The following is a 27,284-nucleotide window of genomic DNA, read 5'->3' as shown; positions in this document are numbered from 1 at the left end:
TAATACAGGTTTAATTAATTACGTAAATCTCATGACAAAGAAAGAAATCGCTTGAGTCCTCTCGCAATAGCAAACCAAACCAGATTATATCCCACTTAACCAGATCAAAAATGAACTTTGAAACTGCGTCATTCCTGCTCTGAAAACAAGACGAGCTGGTTTTTTTTTTTGAGCTTATCACCAAAAAGGCAGTGAAATTTGAAACTTTCCAGAAAAACCTGTTTGGTACGGGGGCCTTGTAGAATTCAAAAGACCTATTCTACTCATATGCTTTATAATTTATTGTCAATAAACATTTTACTATATTTAAAATCTTGTGCTATTTTTCAGTGACAGTAATAATGCATGCATAAAAGGTGTGAGGAATAAAGGGAAATTCCCAAGATGGCTTGAAAAAAAAAACCCTTGCGTCGTCGAGGAGGGACCTTTGGGATTCTCCTCTCAGATACCAAAATGTTTCTTATTTTTTCATATAATTTAAAAAATGTGTACATCTTGCTGGCTCCCTCCTTCCCAAAAACTGTTTCTTCGTACGTGCCGGATTCAAAGGAGTACTCTCTCTGGGAATACAAAAAAAGATGTGGTTTCAAATCTGCATACTTTCACTTTTTCATCCTCTCTCACCCAGGAAAAAATACCCCTCCCCCTTGCCTCCCCTAAAGGTAAATTCAGTGAGGATCTATGACGATAATGGAGACCGAGAGCAAAGCTTGAAATGAAACATGAAATACCCGTATAAACAGTACTATTATCCAGTGGGTGAAAAAAAATATCACAAGACATAACTGTCTATAGGTTACTGATTATCACGTTAGCAACATACCTTCATCTTCAGCTGTATCATCGGAGCAGAATACCTGAACGCAGCATGCATCCTCTGCAGGTATTTCTTCACAGAACTCGTCATCTTTAAACGTTCCAGTTCGATAAAATGGCAGTGCACATCGTGGAAAGCAGGACAGACGGCCTGCTTCATCGCAAGTGCAATTAGACTCACAACCTTTTGAGAACCGTGTGTTCGTTGGATATGCGATACCATTATCGTAGCAGCCAGCTAAAACGTGAATATTTAATTAAAATGCGAAGGTACAGATAAATGCGTATTTTCAATAGACTAACATCAGACAAACACCAAATGACGCTAGAGTTTTCGTATACGGAATATACGATCAATTGAGATGGCAGTCTATGTGATAAAGGACACCCAAGACGGTCAATCATTTTGATCAAAAGCATCCGTCAATCAATTGATAAAGCATGATTGACTATCTAGGAACCTGTTTGACGGTGATTGATAGGAAGTTTGAATTACTCAATCTGTTCCTAGACGGTCAATCATGCTTTAATCAATTGATTGATGGAAGCTTTTGATCAAAATGATTGACCGTCTAGGGTGTCCTTAAGAGCTTGTGCAGGAGAGATATATATTGCTGAAGAATATTATTCCATGTTTTCAACGAAAAGCAAAGGAGACTTTAACGCTAAACAGGGGGATTGAGTGGGAAGCGGCCCCTTATTTTAAAGGTCAGCTTTGAAATATAAAAACCTGTGTATAAGATAAGTTTCTAAGGACCTGCTGATACATGTTGGCGCATTTTGTCCTTAAGACACGTTATCTAGTCCGTAATATTGAACGATTTTTCACGGACAAGAATAGTTATTAACATAACAGCATTTGAACGGATTGGGAAAAAGGGAGAAAACACTTCGAAAGAGAGGGGTAATTTTAATGAAAATTACAGTGTCAGATTTAACAAGCATGAGAACCCTTAAGCTGATTTTTCAAGGCCTTATCTGCAAAAATATAGATAAGTTCATATTTTCTCTTAGACGAATGGTCACTGATACATGTTTTGGGTAGCCCCCTCAAGAAATTGGAGGTTAATTTCATAAAAATCAGCCTTTATGGTGTTTTGGATCCACTCCCCCAGCCAGGGTCGTATTCGGGATTTTTTTGCGGGGGGGGGGATACGAAAGGATTTTTTCAGGGGGTGGGGGTTTACAAAAAAAACTTTTTAAAAGGCATCAAAAATTTGTTTATATTTATTTTTGTTACGTTTTTGAGAGTCGGACAAACATCTCGGGGGGGGGGGGTCAACCCCCTACACTCCCCTCCTGTATATGGCCTTGCTTCTAGCATATAACTTTAGGTTTCTGATTTTTTTGAGGGGTGATCGGATTGGCCCAATGGTCTTAAAAACTAAAATAATGCTAATCGAAATATAGTTTTTCAACTCTAGTTCCCTTTTTAAGCAGCCAAAATTATCGCGGCTCAACAAACCACAGGCCAGTTTTTTAAGCCACAAAGCAACAATTTTGGACATATACAGAGAAAAAATATTTATGTTTCTTCATGGTTGAGTTTAATTTTCACAAAACTTGTTAAAACGCAGTAAACAGGACATCGGACTATCAGTTGATTCTTTCCAAAATGAGGCTGAAATATATATTTTCTCGAGAACCTATGAGCATAAGTGAAAACGAGGGACTCAAAACGGATTCGGCTTTTCGGTACTTATGCATTATATCTTACACACGAAAGAAGTCAAGTTTGGTTAATGCTAATGAAATAAAATAGGATGAAAATATAATAGTTTAGAACAAATTTAGGCTATATATTTTCACATTAGGGGGGTTGGGGTAAATCGTAGTATATGTTAAATACGTAACCTAACCTAGGTACCTTTCCCTCCCTAAACCTCTAAAAACAATAGTTTAAATATTGTAAACGCTATGAGAAACCACGCTTTGCGATCCATCTCTCTATTGCAAATACCCGTTTGACTGGTTTCCTTTAGTGTTTCCCGATACAGTAAGGCCGTTCTTTTACTCATCTTTGTGCTAAGATCTTACATCTTTTGACAAAGAACGCTTAAAAGTGAAGTCTTAGTACTAAGATCTTACATTTTATAGCGTTCTTTTGCAAACGCCTTTCATCATTTTGCTCTGATCAGGGGTCTAAGAACAGTGATGAATATATCATCAAAGTTCTCTCATCATTGTTCTATATGGTAGAAAGATGGTGTCTTTCACACTTTTTGCTAACATCAGTGAGCTGTAAGATCTTAGAAGAAAGATGAGTTAAAAGAACGAAAATCTTTACAGAGATGTGAGATCTTAGTGTAAAAGAACGGGTCTAGTATATAGCGATGTGTAAGGTATAATGCATAAGTACCGGCTTTTAATGACATATACATCCAAATGATCCCAGTTATAAATGTATAAATGAAAAAAGTCGGCAATTTGAGCAAAAAGAGCTAAATGATCAAGTTACATAAAGCCCAATCTGTTTTGTGTCCCTTGTTTTACTTTTACTATTATTCATATTACCAAGAAAAACATTATTTTTAATTTTTAGTTCATTTTGAAAACGGTTTTTTTTTAATTTTATATTTACTATTTTCTACTCTAATATTATTGCACTGTTGCATAATATTACAACTTGCAAGTAATTGGACATTCGGAAGTGGTCAAAAAATGGCTCACAAAATTTAACAAATTTAGGTGACAAAAATACAAACTCGGTGAGTTGAGGAAAACGAGTTAAAAAACAAAGACAAACATCAAATCGCATGTTGAATCTACGCAAACAATAAAGATTTTATATGTCAATTGCTGCAAATTGAGTTCTAGAATTTCAATATTCATTAATATCATTGATCCCAACTTTTCTACACGGGCCCAGTTACTCTACGCACCAATGCAAAAAAGACCCTAGCACTACACCACCCTTCCTCTAAGAAGGTATCTAAGAAAAACGAGTGTCGTTTCATACGATATTCTTTCGTTGATGTATGTGACCCTGTGCCTCTGAGCTCCGACTAACACATTTCTTTACATAAACTATTTTGAAGGAGATGAATACAAATTTGTCTTTTCCTTGATCTTACTTTCCTTTTTTACATGGTACTTCAAATCGCTGCTGAGATAATTGATACTAAAAATGTCCTTGTCTTTTAAGCCGGATTAATGCAATTGTATCCTTTATTTGGGTTTTTCAATATTCATACCTGTCAAATGTTGACCCGGAAGACGTTACCTGGATTTACTTTTGGCGGAAAATTTACGGAAATACAATACCTGGCGTTTATTCATCATGACTTTTTACGACGCAAATAAGATCTATTAAGTATTCACCCATGAGTCATAAAAGAAGGGTTGCACATTTCTGCGACAGGTAAACAGTGCCTTTTGGCTTTGGTCCTCACGCTTTCAACAACGTTGTTTTCAGTCACCAGCCCCTGGTAAAAATTAGGGAAAATGGCAAATGTCTTCTGTCTTATTACGAAAAGAGTCTTGATCAGGGGTTTCGTCATATTGGAAGAAAAAGTAAAAAATATTGCATAATCTGGACTAAAATATGTCAGAGAGTAAAATATTAGTTACTTGTCAATTAGCCAGAACCCACGCGATACACTGTATACGGAAGATGCTTAAGAAACTAGTCAAGTAGGTTTTTTTCAATAGAGAATTGGATTAAGAATAGATAATTGGAAATAAAACAAATACAGGTACTTGTTTAGAATCCCGTAAACACGCGAGAAAGAACGCATCGAAATCTCAAAGATGCTATATGAAAAACAGTTTTCGCTGCCTAGTGAGGTATTGCTCACTCCGTGACAAAGATTTAAACTTTAGTTTTTTGGGATTGAAGGGGCAAAAAAAGGTACCTAGGTTAGGTTACGTGTTTAATATATGCTATGCTTTACCCCCACCCCCCCCCCTAATGTGCAAATATATATCCCAAATTTGTTTCTGAACTATCATATTTTCATCCTATTTTGTTTTATTTCACTAGCATTAACAAAACTTCACTTATTGCGCATTTACTGGATACTAAACAAGTACCAAAAAATATTATATTATACAACATAAACTAAATGAGCTAAAAGCAATCACATAAAAAGTTTAATATGGCGACTTGGTGAAAGGATTGGCCAATCAGAGTGAAAATTGAAGGTAACATTTGATTACACAGGGTAACAAAAAAATACTTTTTGAAAATCGTCCACGGTTTTCCAGCTGAATTAGACTGATTTTGATGTTCTGAGTCTTAAAATGACCTTGGTTTTTCTCAATCAGGTTAGCATTTTTTGCTACAGAAAAAAAAAAAATCAATTTTGTGAAAAAAAAATAAATTTCAGCGGATCATCAGCTGAGAAACCCGTGACGATTCTTTCCGTTTTCCTCAAGAAATAACCGTCAACATATCCAAATTTAATTTTTATTTACTCCATCAAAAATGAAAAGCTAAATTCATTATAATAACAATAATAATTTTTTTCTTATTATTATTTTTTGCCCTTTTTATTGGGGGGGGGGCTAAGGATGGCTGTTAGTAATTGTGTATGTAGGGTTTTGTAAAGGGTGATGTCTGCCCATACAAGTTTAATAAACTTCGGGTTTTGTTGTTAATGTGTTTTAATCTTTTTTAATAAAACCTTTTCTCTCTCTCAATAGAATGAGCGTTACGTGAAACAAAATTTTAGAGTTCACAGCTGAAATTGGTGTTTCTTTGATTCCCGTGTGTGAGCAGCTGCTGGGTTGTCTATCTTCAACGATCAGAAGTAGTCTACTCTCACGACTGCATTCCATCTTTCCAGGTACCCTTCTTTCATTTGGCGCATTTCCTGGTGGATCCTTTCTCTCTGCTTATCCTTTATCACCCCAAGGTTTCAGAAAACCTCCATGTCTGAGAAAAGTAAGTGCATCTTTCTGCTGACCAAACAACCGAGTTTTTGGAAGGCCTCTATCATGAAGTTGACGAGTATGGCGTGGTTTGCTGCCTTTGTGTTCCCCAAGAAGTTTTTAACCATCTACACAGCCGATTTCTACGCACCGCACTCTAGCGTTTTCGTTGAGTTTTCAAACTTTGTGTCCTACAGGAGCTGCCGTATCTGTCGGCCATCTAAAATGCAGACCTTCAGCTTCTCAATGGTCAGTCAAGGAAAGACTCAGCACAGGTAGGTGAAAGTAGGTGAAGCTTCATTAATCCAAGCTTCATGTATAGCGGTGGGATCAATATCTTCTCCCAGTCAACAAGAGGTTTGTTTATGATGTTTCTTGCCCTACTTACTAACTGCTCTAGCGCCAGTCAAACATTCCTTACATAGTTCTGTCTTTACAACTGTTCCACATACATATAAAGCATGGTTACTTCATGAGCCCGGACTGCTGACCAAGTAAAAAGCTCAGCATCTTGAAGTCAACACAGATGATCCATTGGTGATGCTCGTATTGGATTTTATTGAGCATGTTCTTCACTGCTTCATACTTTTATTTGAGAGTTGTGGAGTGCACAAGAGGGATTGAGGTGAATTGGTTCCTGTTGTGGAGGAGCACACACTCAAAGAGCGCTTGTTGTTGTCAATGAAGAGTTGCAAATCCTTTGGATCGTATTGAGGAGCGACGAGGTTACCAAGAAGTCTGGCGAAATCTTAGCAGTACACAAGGTTTTACTCGTGTCAGAAGTATACCATATAGTCCTCATGCCTTCTACAGAAGAAAGTGATATGTGCGTCTTCACCAAATAGATTTTCTCTTTGAGTCTGGAGGCCAACAGCTCTAAGGAAGTCTTTGACAAGTTGAGATCCCGAACCAAATCATTAAGCTCACATTGTGAAAAGGGCTCCAGACTATCTTGCGCCTTATACTCCTCCTCTGTATATCCTCCCTCACCTGCAGTGGTGGCCTTGTTGTCACTGTCGCGAAGCTCTGTGAACGCTGGTATAGGAATGTTTTGCAATGACAAACTAGACAGTGGGCAGATGCAAGGTCAGAGTACTGGAGGCTGAGTCAATTCTTCCAGTTGATGCCAGTAGTATTAATGGCACAGAAGCAACAATCCGATGTATAGTCTAACGGCTCCCTCCAAACCATTGGAATCTCAACCTTCAGTGAAGTTTTCGCGCCATTCTCCACTGCTGAAAGTATTCGACACACGTCTTTCACACCGTGTGTGGTGCCAAGGACTTATCTTGGTCACCTAGTTTGACTTCCAAGTAAGCCTCGTTGGTGCGCTTTACAAATCTCATGATATTTCTCCTGTTCATTGACAGCGTGTAATCTCTGCAGATGTAGCAGAAAACGTCAATATCATTCCTTCATGACCGTCGTGCCGAAGTCATATTGATCAAGTGAAAGAAATAGAAAAATGGTGGTGAATGTCACGTAGTGAAATTTATAATCTATTTGATTGGCTAAGGGTTAATTAAATAGCCTTGCACGCACGCATACACGAATGCATATACTTTAGAGAAATAAATTAATGTTGTAATTCAATATATTCACAAGCAAAATATGATTGAACTAAAAACCCCTGATATTAGCATATGTACCACTCGTCAGGTATGCCTATGGCTGCATATCAAAAAGTTGACCTGATAAAGCAAAATTAATGTGATATTCAGACTCAGAACACCAAAATTAGTCTAAATCAGAAGAGAAACCCCTGTCGATTTTTTGGCTGTTTCCCAGTGTTAGTTTTGAAGCAGCGGTTTCTTTAACTGGAGTATACATTTGACCCGACATATAAGAAAACCAGTGGCGTTAATTCACAGAGACGTAAGGAGGAGGGGGGGGGGCGAATGTATTTTTCAAAAACTAGAAGGGAGCAATTTTGTTGTGTTGACAATGGAAATACCGAAAAAAAACACAATTTTCATTGTGAATACAAAAAAAGGTATTTTTCTATTAATGCTGCTAGAAGAAGAACTGTAGTTGAGCAATCCTTGGATACAAATAAACAACACCATTAAAGATTATAATAAATTCTTTACAAAAAAAATGTTGTCATTGACATTGTCAATCGCGAGTATGATGTTAAGATCACTGATAAGCATGAACTTATCACAAATATTGGCTTGTTACAGACAGGGTGACTATAATAAGGCTAAGGGATTGGTCGCAGGTTCCGAGAGGATTTTTTGGTAGGGAGGGAGGAACGTGCCTCCCCACTAAAATTGCTCTTGAACACCAGGTTTCGCTTGTCCCAAGGACTTTCAGCTTTAAATTTCAATCTGCTTTAAGTTTGTAGGCGCTTTTTTGGGGAGAAACAATATCTGTTTCTATTTTCTTGTGAGTTGGAGTCAACTCGATCCTTGGACTCAAGGAAAAGGAATAGTGATATGAAGAAAATATTTTTGACCTTTTTCAGGCCAAAACCAACGAATTAGTTTGTTTTGTCTTATATTAGTTTGTCTTATATTAGGTTCCTCTTTGGCCAGGGACTTATGGCTGCAAGATTCAAACTGATCAGGAACAAAAACCTATTTTGCCCATTAGTAGGCCCTCAACACCCTCCCCCTCCAAAAAAAATATGGGATCCCTTGGTCCAGGCAGTAGTCTTAGTAAGTTCCCAGCTAATCGTAATAAAACAACATTTTCTGGTGCCAGATTTTCAGGCCTCCGACCTAAATTTTTGTTCGTGCATGAGGGTTTCTATAGCCCAGGGGTTTGCGGGGAGGGATTTTCGCAGGGTTTACAGGATTCCATCCCCCCCCCCCGAAGTTCTAAATTCTCCCATGTTTTTGGGCAGTCCTTATTCAAGTTATCACTTCTTATTCAACTTCAGTTTTAAACCGATCAGAAAAACAAAGCTAATCCCAGGTAATCGAAAAAAAACCTTTTCCGGTGCCAGATTTTCAGGTTCCGTCCCTCCAACCTAGATTTTTGTTTGTGCATGAGGGTTTTCATAGCCCAGGAGTTTTTAGGGAGGAATGTTCAGGGTTTATACGAGTCCACCCCCCCCCCCCCCCAAGTTCTAAATTATCCCAAGTTTTTGGGCAATCCTTATTCAAGTTATCACTTCTTATTCGACATCAGTTTTAAAGCGTTCAGGAAAACAAAGCGCTGGGCTCCCTTATTTCGGGGCTCCATCCCCCTAGACCAATTTTTTTTACATTAGGCTTCCCTTGCTACTTGGACTTACGACTGTAAGGTTCAGATTGACCAGGACCAACAAATATTATGCCCATTTCCCGGCCACCGTTCTCCCTTAGCCAAAAAAAATGATCTCCTTGTCCCAGGAATCGATTCTTGCAAGTTTTATTTCAATCGTAAAAAAGCTTTTGGGCTATTTTCAAGTCCCATACTTAGGGGCCCGTAGCCCAGCTAACAAAGTATTGCTGGCCCTTTTTCTGACTCCTTTCCTGGGGAACAGAATTTACGTCTCAATTCTTCTTGTACACCGGGATCCTCGTGGTCCAAGGATTTAAGGATATAAGTTTCAAGCCTATAAAAAAAAATTACTTCTTTTTGAGGCTCCATTTTTGGGAAAGGTCCATGCTCCTTAAGTAAGATCATTTTTGTACATCGGGATTACCTTGGTCCAGAAACATTCGGTTTCAAGTTTCAATCCATTCAAGAAAACTATATTGGCCCTTTTTCAGCTCTGTGTAGGACCCCGTTCCGGGGTAAACAATATATATTTTTTTTTTTTTGTATTTTAAATTCTGTGTTCGGGTTCCCTTTGTCCAAAGACCTAAGGGTCTAACACCCGAGCTGATAATAAACAAAACAAAAACATTTGTTTTGCCTTTTTCAAGATGTGTTTTGGGGGCCCATGCCCACCAAAGTTTTTTGCATAATAGGTTCTTCATGGCTGAAAGACTTGCTGCTGCTATAAGTTTCAAAGTGATCAGGGTCAAAGAGTATTTCCACAAATTTCCTGGACTACTACCACCCTCCCTGTCTCAACAAAATATGTGTTCCTCTTGGCCCTGGAAAAGATCCTTGAAAATTTCAAGCAATTAGGACATCCCAATTAAAACATGATCCCCCTTTTCCACTAGAAAATCTACTTATAAAGTATTGGCAATTGGTCCTTGCCCTAAGGTTTAAGGGGGAAGTCATGTTATATCTAAAGCCATTGTACGTTTAGACAATTGTAAATAAAATGGTTATCTCAAGATTTTGATTCGATGTCATGGGGTGTTGCAGGAGAGGGCGGTTAGTAAACAGGGCAATGGAGAGGAATAGTTGCCACCAAACTATTTTCAACCCTTAAAAGGGCAATAAAAACTAAAACTTAAACTTGCCCGAATAAAACTTAAAAGGGCAATAAAACTTTCAATTTCTTATCAAATGAGCCTTCCCTAAGTTTCTAGCACTCTCCCTTCCATACAAAGTGGTCGGGGGGAAAAATTAAGGAGAGGGACATGACTCTTTTACTTAGGCAGCGCACGAGCGCTACCTTTGGTTTGCCTTTTCTTGCGTTCCTTCAAATATGCCCCACCCCCCTTTCCCCGTACAAAGGAGTTCTAGCATACAGGCCTGACTCACAAAACAACTACAATGAGATACTCTGCTTAAACACAATAATAATTGTTATTATAAAGCTGCAAGGGATTCAATACTATTCATATTTGCAGACAAAAATGGATGTTAACAAAAGTTTTTGAAAATTAAAGTACTTCTAATAAGAACAGTCAAGTTATTTTGCAAAGGCTCAAATTCAGGAACTTCGTTTAATATTGTCAACGATCAATTGGAGCATGTCTAAAATTGAACTACTAACTGCAATCGGATTTAACACGATTTGAAACTTGAAAATACGTAATTAACCAATTATGTGTTGAATTCAACCAGTATAACGATACTGACACACAGATTAAATGAAGCAAACCTGGATTGTTAAGTAAAATTAGAATCACTTTCAACATAAACTGTATAGCTTATTTTCATTTAATGGAAGATGTGATGCAGCAGCACATGTCTTCAAAGGTACTCTTGTAGACGTTTTATTTGGGTGGGGGGGGGGAGGCAAATCATCATAACAACAAAAACAAAAAGGCAGGCGAGCTTTATGAAGATTGTAGAGTTCATTCAAATTCTTGAGTATCCAAACCTCGTTGAGTAAAAGGCCTAACAAACAGTTTGTGGCCAGGAATCTTGAAATTACTTAATGACAAATTTATTTTCATTGTTTTGACGGGCCAAATTAGGCCTTTTGTGGCCAGAAAAACAACACAAAACAGATCACAATATAAAGGCCATTTTGAAGTGAGGTTTTGCATCAACTGCCTGAGGAGAACGCTTAGGCCAAATTATTGCCCCGAAAGGTAGCTTCTTTTTTTTTTACAAAAAATTCTGTTGTCGTATTCATCAAGTTTTGGAAATCAAACTGGTAGTTTCCCACGAATATGTTAAAAAAATTACTTAAGGAAAATACCTATTCTATGACTTTTCATAACTATAACATCTTCTCAATAAGAATAATAATAAAATAAAAGTCAGAACTGTAATCTGAGTCTAATGTAGGCCTACCAGTATCATAATCATCTTACTTTGAAAAATTGTTTTTCAATTAGATAAAAAAAAAAAAATGAGAAAGAAAATAACCAGAATAGTTGGAAATAAATCAGAAAACAATTCGGGAACAATAATTGGTTTTGGACCATTCTGGACAAAAACGATAAATTAAACTCTTACGTTCTGTCCTTATAGTTATTTCTTCTGACAAAGTGACGAATTTTCCAGTCAATGTGTCCATAAAACCTAGCCTTAAATCATAGTCTGTCGACGGTTTAAGATTGTCAAGAATAATTGTATTTCCATTCAAAACACCTGACATCATCCATGTTTTGTTTTCTCGTTCTTTAAACTCAAGTATATAACTTCGCCCATCTGGTACATGGTGATCCCATACTAAAGTCACTGAGCTGATTGAACGGTCAGTGGCCATGAGGTGGATAGGCATATCTGATTTTGAAAAGATATTATTAGTTTATTAACTTTAGATAAATATAGATAAAAAAAAGCATAGATTGCAAACTAAATGTTAGAAAGAAACAGACAAGCAGAATGATTTTTTTTTCTTTTTTTTGAGTGATTGATGCCGAGGCCGTACCCAGGCTTTTTTTAGGAGGGGGTTTTACTAAAAAAAAAATTTCAGGGGGTTTTACACACAAAAAAACTAAAAAACGCATACAAAATTAGTTTATATCTATTTTTGTTACGTTTTTACGAGTCAGACAAACATTTCGGAGGGGGTTCAAACCCCCCTAACCCCCTATGGGTACGGCCTTGAACGAAACACATTATAATTCACAAGAACACCAAATTCGAAAGAACGAACTTGATTGATAGCAATATAATGGTTTATAGAAGCAAATATAGTGTAGAAATTTACTCGATTAAGGTAGGAAAGTAAAACAGAAAGTAAGGTAGAGGATGTAAATGAATAGAAAATATACGCAAGCATAAACCAAATTTTTAGACAGTCATTTACGTTCTTTCATCCTGCACAGGAATAAAAAAAAAACTTATTTCCAAATGGTGTCCAATCGAAAGTGATATATGAGGTAATGCATGCTTGGATGTGATCTCATAATTTTAGAACAACAAGGAGTGAAACAGAAAGCTTTTCCCTTGGATTGCAAAGTTCTAATAACGTCAAACTATTCAAACCTGAGATAATTTTAGGAACTGAAGTTCCTACGGATCTCCCAGTCTCCGTTCCACAATAGAAAAAAAGGGCACCCTTTTTTAGTACAGTTTCAAAAGAAAGCTGAAGTTTGCAAGATTCACATTCAAACTGTTATAAAAATTCAAAGAAAACTAACCATAATTAAATAATAGTTCGCAATCAAACTATGGGTAGGCTATAAGCATCAAATTAGCACGAGCAAAACTCACATGATTTTCAAGTGGATGCTCATCGAATTCAGTGAGAGACCAGAATTGTTTTAATCAATACTTTCTTTTGCAAACTCTGGAGAATCTAGAAAGGCAACCACAATGAAAATGAAATTTGCACGCGCAAAAATCACGTGATTCGCATATAATATCTTATCGGATTTGGCGAGAGCCAAGCACAAAACTAGATATTCAGGCTCTACAGAATTAAGCGTGGCAGACTTAAATTAAGTCTATCTTCAGGTAACAGCTCTTTTCTGATTGTGAGTATCTTTTCTGATTGTGAGACTACTACATTTTGATATAAATAAATCAGTTGAATTGGTAGAAAATTGGAAGTTTCCCCTTCTTTTGGAAGAATAAATTTATTCTTCCAAAGACGTCTTACACGTCTTTAGAACGTCTTACATTTTAATTTCATGAAGATTTATTGCGTCAAGAGCTACTAATAAGTTAAATTAATATTGTGGCGGTAAAAAAATATGACCTCGACTACTCGTTTTGATAACGAGACTACTACATTTTGATATAAATAATTCAGTTGAATTGGTAGAAAATTGGAAGTTTCCCCTTCTTTTGGAAGAATAAATTTATCAATGTCTACAATAAAAAAAAATATATATTCACTCTTAGAACTGACAAGTATATCTGGAGTTATTAGCATCTGAAAATTTCTTTTTTGTTACATTTTTTTATAACGACATCTTGTTATACCTTTTTTATACCTTAATTGTTTGTTCTGGAAACAGCAAATGCTTTGAAATTAAAGCAATATCTCTGTACGATATGATATTCATTGCAACAAAAGCCACGGGAAACAGGTACCACAAACTTGTTGGAAGCCTTGCCTGTTTTGTTTGTTACCTGTGGCAACAAACAAAAATAATAACGAAAATTAACACATACATGAGCATTTCACCAGCAACAGTAAATTACAGAAAAAAAAACTTAGCCTATAATACCCAACGACTATCAACATGATCTAGACTTACTCTGAGAAAAACTGCTGTTCCAAGCTTTCCTCTATTCCAATTAAAAAAAAATGCTTTGAATCCCAATTTGATAATAATTTTGCCCTTAAAAATAGAGGAATATCCCCAACGGCATGCTGGTAAATTCATAAACTTCGTTTTCTTCTACTGTGCTGAAAATAAGTTTTCTCATAGTCTCATTGGTTGGTTTGCTTTCAGATTTCTCAAGAAATACCGAAACAAAACACAGCTTAAGAAAATGTAAACATGGTGTTAGGAATATGCTATCCTTAGAATAGATTGCGATGTGAAATTCCTACTTTGCACTTTTTTTTTTTAGTCAAATAACAATTTTGTTGTGTGTATGAAAAAGTTAACCTTAAACGCAAAAGGAAACAGTGAAGATGTAAGTTTGTGCGCTGGGAGATGGGAAAATTTTAACAGGACATTTAAAATGTTTTTATCCTCAAGATGTACATGGTGACTCTTGTATTTGTAATTTGGCTCATCGAGAAGGCACAACTGAGGAATTAACGGATTTCTTTACAAAAAAAAACGCATCGAAGCAGAGAAATCTTCATATACTTACAACACTGAAATTTGGCGCCACGATTTTTCTGACGCCACCAACATTTTTTATTCGATTATATAAAGACCACACAAATACTGACATGTTACCTACCGAAATATCGACCTCGGTGGTGAATGAAATGCTTTTACCGACCCGTGCACATTACAGATTTTACGGACGGTGCCAATATTTTTCATTTGGTTCAATAAAGAACACAAAAATACTGACATGACGTGTACCGTAATCCCGATCTCGGTCGGGAGATGTAGCTGTTGCACCGACTCTTTCAGTGATTTTACGGACGGCACCACAATATTCCATTCGATTAGATATAGAACATGAAAATAATGATATGACATCATCACATCTACCACAATATTAATATTGGTCAGTAAATGCAGCGATTTTACCAATACATACCCTGATTTTAGAGATGGCGCCACAATTTTCAATCGATTAAATGAAGAACATTAAAATACTGATCTCAGTCGACAAATGCAGTGGCTTTACTGACTGGTAAGTAGGGGCGAAAACCTCATTCGGTAGCAACTAGCACCAGGTACATGCAAGGCGGCAAAATCGCCGTCACGTTTTATAACAGGTTAGGTGGTTAGTAGATTATGATTTGTGGGTGGTAAAGAGAGTGACGCCCATTCAAGGGACCAACAAGTCAGTTTTAAACTTCGTAAATTACGAGAGTTGGATGATCGATCTCAAGTGCCAAGGAATAGATTAATGAAGATAATTACATATATGGAATTTAAGAGCGAAACGAGTAAAAATAAAGTGTTGGGGTACATTAAAATATTTGGCAAAGACTATCGTAAACAAATCAATGCATTTTTCAGAAAAAAACACAGCCTAAACGGATTTCAGCTGCCGAGGAGGTTGTTTGCAACCCGATTGCCACATAAGCAACCAAAAAAATCAAATTGACTGTGCATTACTGTTGAAAAAAATTCTAGAAGGCTTAAAAAAGGAAGGCGCAAGCAGAGAGGTGCTTATGTCTCAAAGCTATGATTATGCAAGCAATGCAATACCAATGTCTGGTATTCGACAGGGTGTCCAGGAACAAATATTAGCCGAACTGGGAAGACAAGTACGCTAAATTCAATCCATGGCTCATAGAGAGAATTTCAATTTGGAACAAAACTGCATCAACACCTCCATAGTTCGAAAATATATTTGAAATCTTACAGGAACTTCATGTCTTGTTTATGGATCGAATGACACGAGTTATTGCTTACAAATGAGCAGCTGAAAGGGCTGTTTCAACACTAAAGCTTAAAAATTCTGTCAATGACAAGATCGACTTTATTATGTTGATTATGTTCATATGCCAAGTCCTATTTAAGACGAAGGTTCTTGCAGAAAAGCTTCAGACTGAGCAACTTGATCTAGGAATTGCAAACGCAAAACTCAGGGCGACACGCGACACTGTATATGCTTTCGTCCGAGACTGATTAGATTAAGAGGGAAATCAAGGCGTCAAAAGCAGCAATGGAAAAAAGTTGGTTCGCTACCCAAAGAGAAGTTCCAACTTAAACAACATCCTAGGCATCCTCCTGCCCGTTATTCAGAGGCAATTTCAAATGTTTGAGTCAACCCACTGGATGACAGGAAATTTTTTATGCTAAAGAGCTCTGTGGTGTCCTCAGAGCCCTAGTGAACGGCTTGGACGATACAATTAATGATAAATCCTCTTTTCTGGGGTCGGCATACCTAAGTCTACTGGGCAAAATGAACATCAGCTATGAAAACCTTTCCAAAGTGACGAAGATGTTTCCGAAGAAAAATCTTGATCCCACGGAACTCACGTTAGAGCTATTGGCCAGGACTGAAGAGTCCTACACATCGGTGTGCCAAAATGCACCAAGTACAGATACATAGCGCAGAACAATAAAAAAAAAGAACAAGCACAGGGGAATTATACAAAAGTGTTTCAAAAACCCAAAGACCCAAGAGAGTTAGAGGAACGATTCTAACACCCCACCTCTTAGCACAAATGTCTGAATAAGATCCTTAGAAAGAATTCAAGAGGATTCGTGTAATGGGAGGGGTTGAAAAAAATTATTCTTATTCGCAATCTTCCAGAGTTTGAGGTAGATAAAAAGGCACTTTGAACCAATTTTGCGAAAGATAAAATTCTTCTTTGTGCAAATATACCCCGCCAAAATAGTAAGCTTTGTCCACACTTTTACTAAACACTATAGCTTGCAGAACAGCCTTCACTGTGTTAGGAAAAGTGCCACAAGGTTTTTTCATAATAAATAAACATACAATAAATACATAGCATTAATCAACACAAAGGCTTCTTGGCCTTTAAAAGAGGGGGATGAGACATGACTCATTTAAGCACTAACTCAGAAAGATAAAATAAGAGAGGAATATCAGACGACTCAGCACAAGAAAATATGCTAATAAACAGATAAATAGAAACAAAAACAGATATTTTCTAACCAATCCAAGTTTAAAGAGAAGTTAAATTTTTTTAATAAAAAAAAAAAAAAAAATGTTCCATACAATCTGATTCACCGTTAGCCTCCAGGATTAAAGTCTGACCTTACAGATATAGTAAAGGAATTTAATGTGACTTATGTTAAGAAGAAGATAATTAATTTGATCAGAGATAAAAGACGGAGGAATGCGAAAAGGTTATACCATGGTGTAGAGAAAAGTAAAACATGCTTGAAAGAATATATAGTGATTCCAGATTAAATACCTTAATGGGTTAATAATTAAAAAATTAATTTCCTGAACGAGGTTTCTAGCTTTACCATAAACCTTAGAAGGGGTTTTTAAAAGAGAAGGAAAAGTTATAACTCATATCATTGGACCGTAAGGAATATAAGACTGGATCAGGAAGTGACAAAGGACTTTCAAAATTGGTCCAGGAATGAAGTTTTCTTAAATACCGAGACTCCCGCATATCTTCGTTTGAATCAAATGAATATGACGTTTGAAAGACAGGATTTCATCAATGGGAATACCCAGGAATCGAATATACCGATCTTGAGATCTACTAATTGTACCGTTTGACAGATAGATTTCAGATAACAGAGGTAAAACCTATACGCATAAGAAAAAAAAACTTTGCTTACAAAAATTTACGGTAAGATAGTTAGCATCAAACCACAAAAGGAATATTTCCAACGAATTTACTAGATTTCACTGAAGTTCTGGTTAATTTTTCCCATAAGTTCTAAGGGTGCTACATTCAGGGAAAGAAACAAGAATATCCAAAAGAGGCAAACTATTATTGCCATTATCGGCATGAGAAGGCTTAGGATGATAAAATCTACTGTAACTTACAGGTTTACCACATTTAGTTTATGTAATCAAAAGATCATGTACATAAACTACAAATAGAACAGGCATTGATAGGTGATGAGGCATCTAGGTTCTCTATTACCACTACCTTCCGGAAAGTGGATTAATCAGTAGGCTATTTATTCATCCATATAACCATTATGGGCCAACAGACTCAATCATCTTATGGACATTTTAGCTCAACCATAATATACAATAAATGCTTTCAGTTGATCCAAATAGAGTTGACAGGTTTTCGTGTTAGATCCACACAGAACTGTGCACGAGCATTATGCATGTGCAGAGCAAACCGTGTTGGTGACCATAAACTGATCACCAACATTGAAAATAGTGATTTTTACTAATGTAATCAATATTTTTAAAAACTAAAAAAAACATTTTGATTAACTCATCGTTTTCATTAAAGACAAAATGACGCAATAGCCCCTGGGCGATTTGAAGGAACGGTGACCAAACTATTATCCGTATAATTTTATTTTATTTTTTTTGGGTTGCTTATTCATTTTAGTTCCTGAATTTTTTTTTGTTCATTATATTATCTATTATTTTAAGGACGACTTGGTTAATAATTCTATTTCCGTTCATTTTGCGTTTCATTTATTCATTCCTGGTAATTTCTGTTAATTTTTTTAAGTTCCACACACTACGAGACTTTGTTTTTGCTCGTTTTAGTTTTTCGTTTTAGCTCATTACTGCTTTTTAAGAAACTATTTAAGGAATCGTTCTTGAATTATTGTTATTTTAACTGGTATAGTTTCATTATGTGCAATTCTATAATACAAGGGTATTTGAAAATTTTGTTACGCTTTTCAGCTTAATTAAGTTAGTCGTCTACAGATCGTCCTTTTCGGCCCACCATCCAGGGGCGGATCTAGGATTTTTTTAGGGGGGGGGGACCAGGGGCGCCATTTGGGGGGACAGGGGTGGGCCATTGCCCACCCTAGTTTTTCTGGGGGGCCCAAGCTTCCTCTCAAAAAGGCCTTTTTTTTCTTTTACAAAATATACAGGAACAAAATTACAATGAGCAATTAGTCAAAATTTTGAAACTGCTACATTTATATGTAGATTAACTTAGATAATAGTGAGATTAATAGTGCAACTGGGTCGTGCAAGGGTTGAAGTGACAGATCAGTTTCTGATTTTATTGATTCAACATCTTTTTTATGTGCTATCATGAGCAGTGTTTCCACTTTTACTTATTTTGGTAGTAGAATACTTATTTTTGGACTATTCTACTTCCAAATATTAAATCTACTTATCTACTTACTTTCTACTTATTTTTGGAGGCTTAAGTTTTCGTGCCGGCCAAGTATTTTGGTTTTGATTCCGTTGAACTGTAACCCTATAATGTCTTATAGAATGGAAGGGTGCAATTGTTTTTAGAAGCGGCATCTTTGTGGGAGCGGAATCTTTGTCGGGAGCGGAATCTTCGTCGGGATGAGCGGGCCCTTCTCTGGTGTTCAAGCGCGACTGAGAGCGAAAGCGCCACAAGCAATATACATTCATTGCCATGCGCATAGACTAAATTTGGTCATTGCAAACTGCGTTGAAGGTGTTGGACTGTTGGCTCATTTTTTTCGTTATTCCAAAATCTGTACACGTTCATTTCCAACAGCAATACCAGACATCAGCTTTTTTTCGAGTCCCAAAAGGCTACTTAACTGCCAATCCTGGAATTAGAAAGGAGTACTGCGACAAGATGGTTATACTGGTATCGATCAATATTGAAGATAAGACTGCGATATGAATGTGTTCTGGCTGTACTGTCTGCAGTCAGCGAGGGAGCTGATAGTAAAGCTCGAGCAGAAGCAGCTGGGCTCCAGAGAAAAATGGAATCTTTCACAGTTATATTCCAGTTGCTCTATATGGAAGCAATTCTGAGGACGACAAACTCCCTTTCTGAGCAGCTTCAGGCAGTTGATCTGGTAATATCTAGGTTCCACACCTTGATTCAAGCAACAAGGAAGGAAATAGCTGAACTGCGCTCTGACACTTCATTTGCATCGCTTTTGGAGAAGGCAAAAGAGTTTGCTGAAGGTCTTGAAATTGAAGTACCTGACGTACATGGACCCGCGACCGGATCCTCCTTTGCGCGTCAGAAGGGACGACCTAGAAGAACCCAAACAATTATGAAACACCTGAAAGAATTCATGACCACTTCGAGGTTAGGAAAAAACTTTGTTGAATCCGACAATAGAGCTCCAACTCTAGCGGAAGAACTGAAAAGAGAATACCTGGAGACTGTAGATCGTCTGATTGCGGAATTCGACAGACGGTTTACATATAACCTTCCAGTGCTCAGTCCACTCAAAGCTCTGGACCCCAGCTCTATCAAGTTCATGGATGCAGGGCTCCTCAAGCAATTCTCTGAACTTTATTCTGAAATGGACATTGACTAGATTCTTCTTAAGGCTCAAGCTGGTATTGCCAAGTGGTTTTTGCTCGAGGAGGAGGCAAAGCCAAAGAACTTCATGGACGTCATCGATAATATCGAGACACTTCCAGTGGCCTATTCAGAAATTATCAAAGTTCTTCATATTGCTGCCCCACTTCCTGTCACGACAGCCAGCAATGAACGCTTGTTTTCTGGGCTGGAAATAGTGAAGAACTATCTGCGCTCGACCACAGGAGACGATCGTCTTAGTCACCAGCTTTTGATCTTTGCAGAGAAGGATTTAGTTAAAAACTTGGATTTCGACCAGCTTGTTAACGACTTTGCGAAGATGAAACCACGACGGTTCCCCTTGTTGCCTTGAGTGTTCACTGATCTGTTTCAAAATTTTATTGTATTTTTTGAATTGGTAAATATACTTGATCGAGCAAAGTCTTGCATCGTCATAGCCGGAGCGTGACTCCGACTTGGACTAAAGTATTTACTGTAAGCATTGAGCTGAAGAATTCGGCTACAGAATATACTTTAGTCAAAGCTTGAGTTTCTACAGAGGTTCGGCTTTCGTCAAGTTATAGGTTCGGAAAAGTAGAAGATTCCCAAACGGCTGTTTTTTTTAACATCGCAAATACCGTTTCCGCTTTCTTCAGTATCTGGACTTTTCCGAACCTATGGTATAAGAGCGAAAGAAGGAAAGGCAAAGCAATTGAGACAATTTCCTTAATTTTTACGGTAACTCCCACGGAAGGCAGTTTTTTTTCGGATAAAGCTAGAGGCAGTTTTTTTTTATACAAGCCTGCTTCGGGGCCCATGTCGATTGCTTGCCCACCCTAAGGTTTGGCTGAAATGGCGCCTCTGGGGGGGGGACGCAAAATAGGCTGATCCGATAAACTTGCGTTAGGAGCAAGTTTAATTAACGTAATCTTGAGTTAATTAAGTAAATTACACTACTTTAGACTGCGTTAGGGGGGCCTCGCGACCCCCTGGACCCGCCCCTGCCCCCATCTAAGACCAAACGAAAAACAGGTTGTCCCTGAATGGCATGGAAGGAGGTAATAAAGAAGGATTTAATGGAAATTAGAACTTCTTTCGAGGGTGTAAAGAGGGAGGCTTTGAATAGATTGGGATAGAGAATGAGCGTACGTAGCTGCGTTGGCCCTAGGCGACTTGCCATTGCAGTGAGCTTTTAGAAGTAATAGTAGTAGCAGCAGTTTTCTGCTGAAGAGCTAAAATGATGAATTGCAAATTAAATTTCAGTCTAAATTTGAATATTCCGTCTGGAATATTTAATGACATCAGTGTCATTATTGTTGGGCGTCACAGATCCATACAATCATTTTTTCAGCATGGCCAAGTCTACGCCACTCGTAAGTTTGAAGCTACTTGGGGACGATCAGCTTTTGGGCTCATTTTGGGCATTATGAAAAGATACAACCAAATTTTGTTTTAAAATTGATTGTCTTCATTGAGATTCCCTAAGCTCAGTGTACATCCCATGTAAGGTTTAAGAAGATCAAAGGGAAAAAAACGTGCCTATTCTTCGACGTCGCCAGTTGGTGCAGCAGAAATTCTTCAGTTTTTTTTTGTGCCTGCATTGACGTTCTCTTGGCGCCTGACCGTATGCCCATTAATTTTCAAGCCAATGAGAGAATAAAAAAAAAAGTAGATTGTCTTATGTGAGAACTGGTACAACCGAGGGTCTGTTCAAAATATTTTGTCTTTATTATTGAAGTTCCTTTAATCCAGTCAGAGAATAAATATTGTTTAACCAATTATCTGGTATCATATATTGAAAAATCAAAAATAGTTTTGAGGTTTTTTGTTCCTTTCAGTGAGGTCTTCTTAGCCCAGTAAGTTTCAAACCGATGAGAAGAATTTGTTTTTAGATTTTCTTCCTGATACAAACAAATCCCGTTTGAAATTTTTTGTCTTCATTGAAATCCTTTTGGTACAGTCTACACACTTTATAGGTTATAATCGGATTAGAGACAAAGACAAATGTTAGTCCTTTTCTGGGGTCACAAATTGACACAACTAAATTTAATATAAAAATTCTTTTTTTTTTGCATCGGGGTCCTTTTGACCCAGTCATTCAGAGGTTTATTTTCAAGCCAACAGAAGATAAACAAATTTCAGGCCCTTTTTGGGTGTCAAAAACTTTTAGTCCTCCAGTCTAGGCTGATGAAAATATTGGAAAATAGAACTGCCTAATGAAGTGCTGAGTCCATTTTTCAGTGAACTTACATTTTTCTCTAAATTGAGCGTCCTTGACCCAAAGATCTAATGGTTTGAGCTAAAAGTCGCTAAGAAAAAAAAACTCTTTGGTCCTAATTCGGGCTCAATTTTCCGGCGAACCATTTTTTTTTTAAGTTTTACTTTGTGCATCAGAATCCTGTCGGTCAAAGGACTTGCAGTTATAGGTTGGAAGTTGATTGAAAAATAAAAACAAAAAACTGTTAAGCTATTTAGGCGGGAGGGAGGGGGGCTGCCGAAAATGGTTTTGCACCTAAGGGCATCCTTCGCCAAAGGAATTGCAGGCACAGGTTTCAAACAAATCAGAGACGAAATGTATTTTGGCCAATTTTCGAGCCATTAATCCTTCCTCTCCCGCCCGACAGCAATTTGAGTTTTTCTTGCCCAAAGGAATGATTCTTGAAAGTTTTTAGCTAATCGGACTGTCAAGAGAAACGTCCCAACCATTCCAAGTCTGATTTATATGTGAAACCGGGGAATTCACATAACTTAGGGACCTTTGTCATGAGCTTTGGTGGTTCATGTTCAATCTGAAGTCATTTTTTATTTGACCTGTTATAAGTTAGATGTCAAAGTCAACATTTCGAGCCGATGCTTTGGGGGATTACGGGCTTGTCCGGGGTCAAAAAGGGCACGGGAGATGGCTGGCTGCCTTACAATCACTTCGTCGCTTAGATAGCTAAGACACCAGGATTTCAAAATTTCAACAAAAAAACTGCCCTCCAAAGTTTCGGCAACCATACCTTTCCTTTGAAGTATCCAGAAAATTAGATAGATGAATATTGCATAGGAGACAAATCCTTCTGAACTACATTGCCGTATCTTTGATTCCCCAAGTTAGCAAAATTTGTAAGAAGGGCTGCGTCAAAGAAACTGATAAGCCCAAAATGCAGTGAATGCGATTGACTGGTTTAAATCGAAATTTACATGTTTTTGTATTAATTCCATCAAGAAGCAGGTATATGTGTCGTGTCATCGATGTGCACACAAAACGTATTTCTGACCACAAAGGGATTTTTTGGGCAGTTCCTTGCACTTGATTTCCAAGATACAAACTCTGACTTTCTATGCAATTTTTTTTTTCTGTAGTACTTTTGCATCAACCAAAATATGGAACCAAAATGGGATTTAATATGATTATACCAGAGACAAAATAATGACAATAGGGTCACATGCCACATCTTGGTTTCCAACATAGCACATACAGAATTAGCCGAAACGTTTTTTTACTGTCATTAAAGTACAAAAAGTTTCAAACCGAAAAAGCACAAAATTTATTCAACTCAACATTCCTATTGGTTACTTCAGATCAATTTAAGTTCAATACATTTCAGAGTCAATACAAAGTTTGGAGAACTTCAAAAAATAGTCTCATAAATTGCACCAAAACAAAAAAAAATATGCAATTGAAATCGACGCTGTCGAAAACCCATCACTGGAGGTTTAAAATTTCTAACCATAAACAACAAGGACAATCACATCTTTCCTGATGTGGCTCCTTGTTATTGTTTTATAGCTCAGGGCTAATCGCATCAAACAAGTGATAGTAAACTATTAGAAAAGGGGCTCATCTTAATAGATATGAAATTAGACAAATACATTTTCTGCGAAAAACAAAATATATTTTACCACAGCGAAGTCCCATTTCCTGCCGCAAAACTTTAATCTTGACCTAAATAGAGCCTAAATGCCAGAGAAACAAATTCAGATATAGCCAAACGATTTGTGATGGTCTCAAACTCTTAACTATACTTTAATATCATAGCTTGGAGAATTTTGAGCGGTAAATTCCATTTTTGCATTGGTGGCTCGTCTTCTTCTATTTTTTTTTTTTTTTTTTTACATTTTTGGCCCGGGGTGATTGTAAATAGACTAATGTATAAAATCAGAAGAGAGTTCATTTGAACATAATTTAAAGCTCTAGTGCCTGAAGTCACAAGAGAGATCGCATTATAATATGAGTGCCATTTTCTGCCAAAGAATTTTTTTGACCAAACAGTTTGCTATGAACTGAGCTCTAAAAGAGAAATTAATCAGAATTAGCAATAATAAATAAAAGATTTACAGCAGTCGATACCATCCAAAGGATTAAAAAAGCACAGAAAATAAGGATTGATGACAGTATAGAAGCGGGCGAAGAAAATTTAAAGAAATGCGGTAGAACGAAGGAACGATTGAATATTGAAGTCTGTTTAGGGAGAATGATTATCAACGACAAATTTTTGCACTATTTAAAGAATTTAAACACACATTCTGACGTTACTCCTAAATACAGTCACTGTCAAAATATCAAATGATAAAAATACTAACAAACAAAAATATCACCTGAAAAACGTTTAATTTTACAAAATCAGTTCAAGCAAAAATTAAGTTTTGGTTATGTTTAGTCATGTATTCTCCGGCCCCATATGGACACGATGACCCCTGAAATAAACAAATAACACATGCACCCCTGACAATCCTTTTCAGAAAAGATTCGAAGTTCTGTATTTTGAGAAATTACTTTTAAAAGAGAAATAACTAAGAATTGGCAAAAATAAATAAAAGATCTACAGCAGTCGATACCGAGTCAAAGGATAAAAAAAAAAAAAAAGCACAGAAAATAAGGATTGATGACAACATAGAAGCTGGTGAGGATACTTTAAAGAAATGCGTTAGAACAAAGGAACGATTGAATATTGAAGTCCGTTTAGGGAGAATGATTATCAACGACAAATTTTTGCACTATTTAAAGAATTTAAACACACATTCTGACGTTACTCCTAAATTACAGTCACTTTCAAAATATCAAATGATAAAAATACTAACAAACAAAAATATCACCTGAAAAACGTTTAATTTTACAAAATCAGTTCAAATAAAAATTATGTTTTGGTTATGTTTAGTCATGTATTCTCCCACCCCATATGGACACGATGACCCCTGAAATAAACAAGTAAAACATGCGCCCCTGACAATCTTTTTCGGAAAATTTCCAAGTTCTGTATTTTGGTTGATAGAGACATGGAATTCTAACCTGGGGCTACTAGGTTTGCTGATTTTCATGGTACAGTTCACATCGTTTTCGCCCCATTTCAAATTTTGTCACAGTGAAAAAATAATAGGCACCAATATAGATCTTAATGTTTAATTCCAATATCTTAAATTTTCAGAGCATTGGTGCGTTTTTTTATTTCTAGATAGGGACGGACAAGACTGCTATAAATAATCTGAAATTGCTACCACGCGCGAAAACACCATGTATGTCGCACAGTTCTACCACGCTCGGCATAATTCTACCACAAGTGGCGCAGTACCGTGGCGCAATACCGCAACGCTTGGTACGGTTCTCCCATGCTTTGCACACTTTCACCACGCTTGGCACTTGCCACCTGGTGTCCGTCATTTATAAAAGTTGGCGTCCCCTCGCCCTAATAATGTAACTGACTGAACAAGTGTAGTATTTTTTTTTGTTATAATAGTCAATTTTGGCTAGATGTTGTAAATAGATGTCAAAACTTGAACTTAACCATTAGGTATTGGAGAGCTTTCACGCGGATGCGTCAAGCCTTTCTTGCCTTACGGATCCTTTTGCATCAAGACATACAGAGATAGATAGAGAGAGGGGGAGAATCTTTGGGCTAATCCTCCAGTTAGAATCCTGAGATTATTGATATCAAAGGCATTTAAATCTGAAATGTATCAATAAACATGACTGTGAAGATGAATAATAATAGATTCATGTTGGAATCAAGGGGGTGCTACCATTTCATCTAACCGTCACAAGCACTAAACGTCACTTCGTCGACAAGGAAAATCCGTCAGAACATCGGCAGTCTTAAAATCGACACGTCAGGACATCAACAGTCACAATCGCTAGCCGTCAGAACGTCGACAGTCATAACATCGACACCTCAGTTCATCGACAATCACAATCGCTACCCGTCAGAACGTCGACAGTCATAACATCGACAAGTCAGTTCATCGACAGTCACAATCACTACCCGTGAGAACGTCGTCAGTCATAACATCGACACGTCATAAAATCTACAAAATGTTAGATGTTATGCATAGAATATATTAGCATAGCATGGCATATATTAAATACGTAACCTAACCTAGGTACCTTTCCCCCCCCCCTAAACCTTAAAAAACTAAAGTTTTAAAATTTTAGATGTTATGAAAAATTTTTAGATGTTATGACGTGTCGATGTTATGACCGTCGATGTTCTGACGGTTAGTGGTTTTGACGGATTTTCGTTATGAAAAAAAATTGATGTTATGACGTGTCGATGTTATGACTGTCGACGTTCTGACGGGTAGCGATTGTGAATGTCGATGTTATGACTGTCGACGTTCTGACGGGTAGCGACTGTGACTGCCGATGAACTGACGTGTTAGTGTTACGCCTGTCAACGTTCTGACGCGTAACGATTGTGGATTTCTATGTCATGACGTGTCAATGGTATGACTGTCAATGTCCTGGCGTGTCAATGTTCTGACGGATTTTTTTTCCATGTTATGACGGATTTTGTCGATGTCCTGACGGTAGTGGTCCTGACGTGTCGATTTCCTGACGTCTTCCTGGAATCAAGCACTCAAAAATTCGTTTCAGCAATCTCCGAGATAAAGGTAGCGAAACATTTTGCATGCCATTGATTCTGGGAAATTATTACTTCCAATGAGGGGAATACACCTCTTGACACATGACTAAGGGAAAACAAACTTCTTGAAGGCTAGTAGTGTTAATTTAGCCCCCCCCCCTCTCTAACGCCTCTATTGAAGATTCTAATGTTTTTTTTCCTGAAAGAAGACAAAATGCATAAGATATAATATTCACGCTGGGTAGAATAGTTTGCTTTTTCATTTGAATGGTTTTTTTTACTCTTTTTAAATAAACTAATAAATGAAGGTAAGTGGTTTATCAATATTCTTTCACTTCAGCAATTACAGACAGCGTGGTTCGGCTAAACACAGGGCTCGTGATTCACATTGGAAAATTACCAGATGACCCAGAAGCAAGAACCGGCTTACATAGCGGATTAACCAGTGATCTCACCATCTCGTCGGCACTCATATCTCAAGAGTCTAAGACAATAAAATAGTTTTCCTACTTTGCCACTGTATGATTTTGAAATTCTTGGGTCTCAACCCA

General features: G+C 37.2%; 1 protein-coding gene across 1 annotated transcript in view; it reads right to left on the bottom strand.

Annotated features, from left to right (window-relative positions):
* Positions 1-27,284, bottom strand: part of sas (stranded at second transmembrane protein) — a 146,913-nt gene that overhangs the window by 68,838 nt on the left and 50,791 nt on the right. The window contains exons 5-6 of the mRNA XM_089092484.1: positions 11,431-11,700; positions 824-1,054 (exon numbers count right to left, since the gene is read on the bottom strand). Coding sequence (XP_088948610.1) covers positions 824-1,054; positions 11,431-11,700 — 501 coding nt within the window. The remainder of the gene's footprint in view (positions 1-823; positions 1,055-11,430; positions 11,701-27,284) is intronic.

This window comes from Artemia sp. Qi Xiang Cuo, chromosome 7 (genome assembly GCF_049724085.1).
Source record: "Artemia sp. Qi Xiang Cuo chromosome 7, ASM4972408v1, whole genome shotgun sequence".
NCBI lineage: Eukaryota > Metazoa > Arthropoda > Branchiopoda > Anostraca > Artemiidae > Artemia > Artemia sp. Qi Xiang Cuo.
This window is presented reverse-complemented; position numbering and strand designations above follow the sequence as displayed.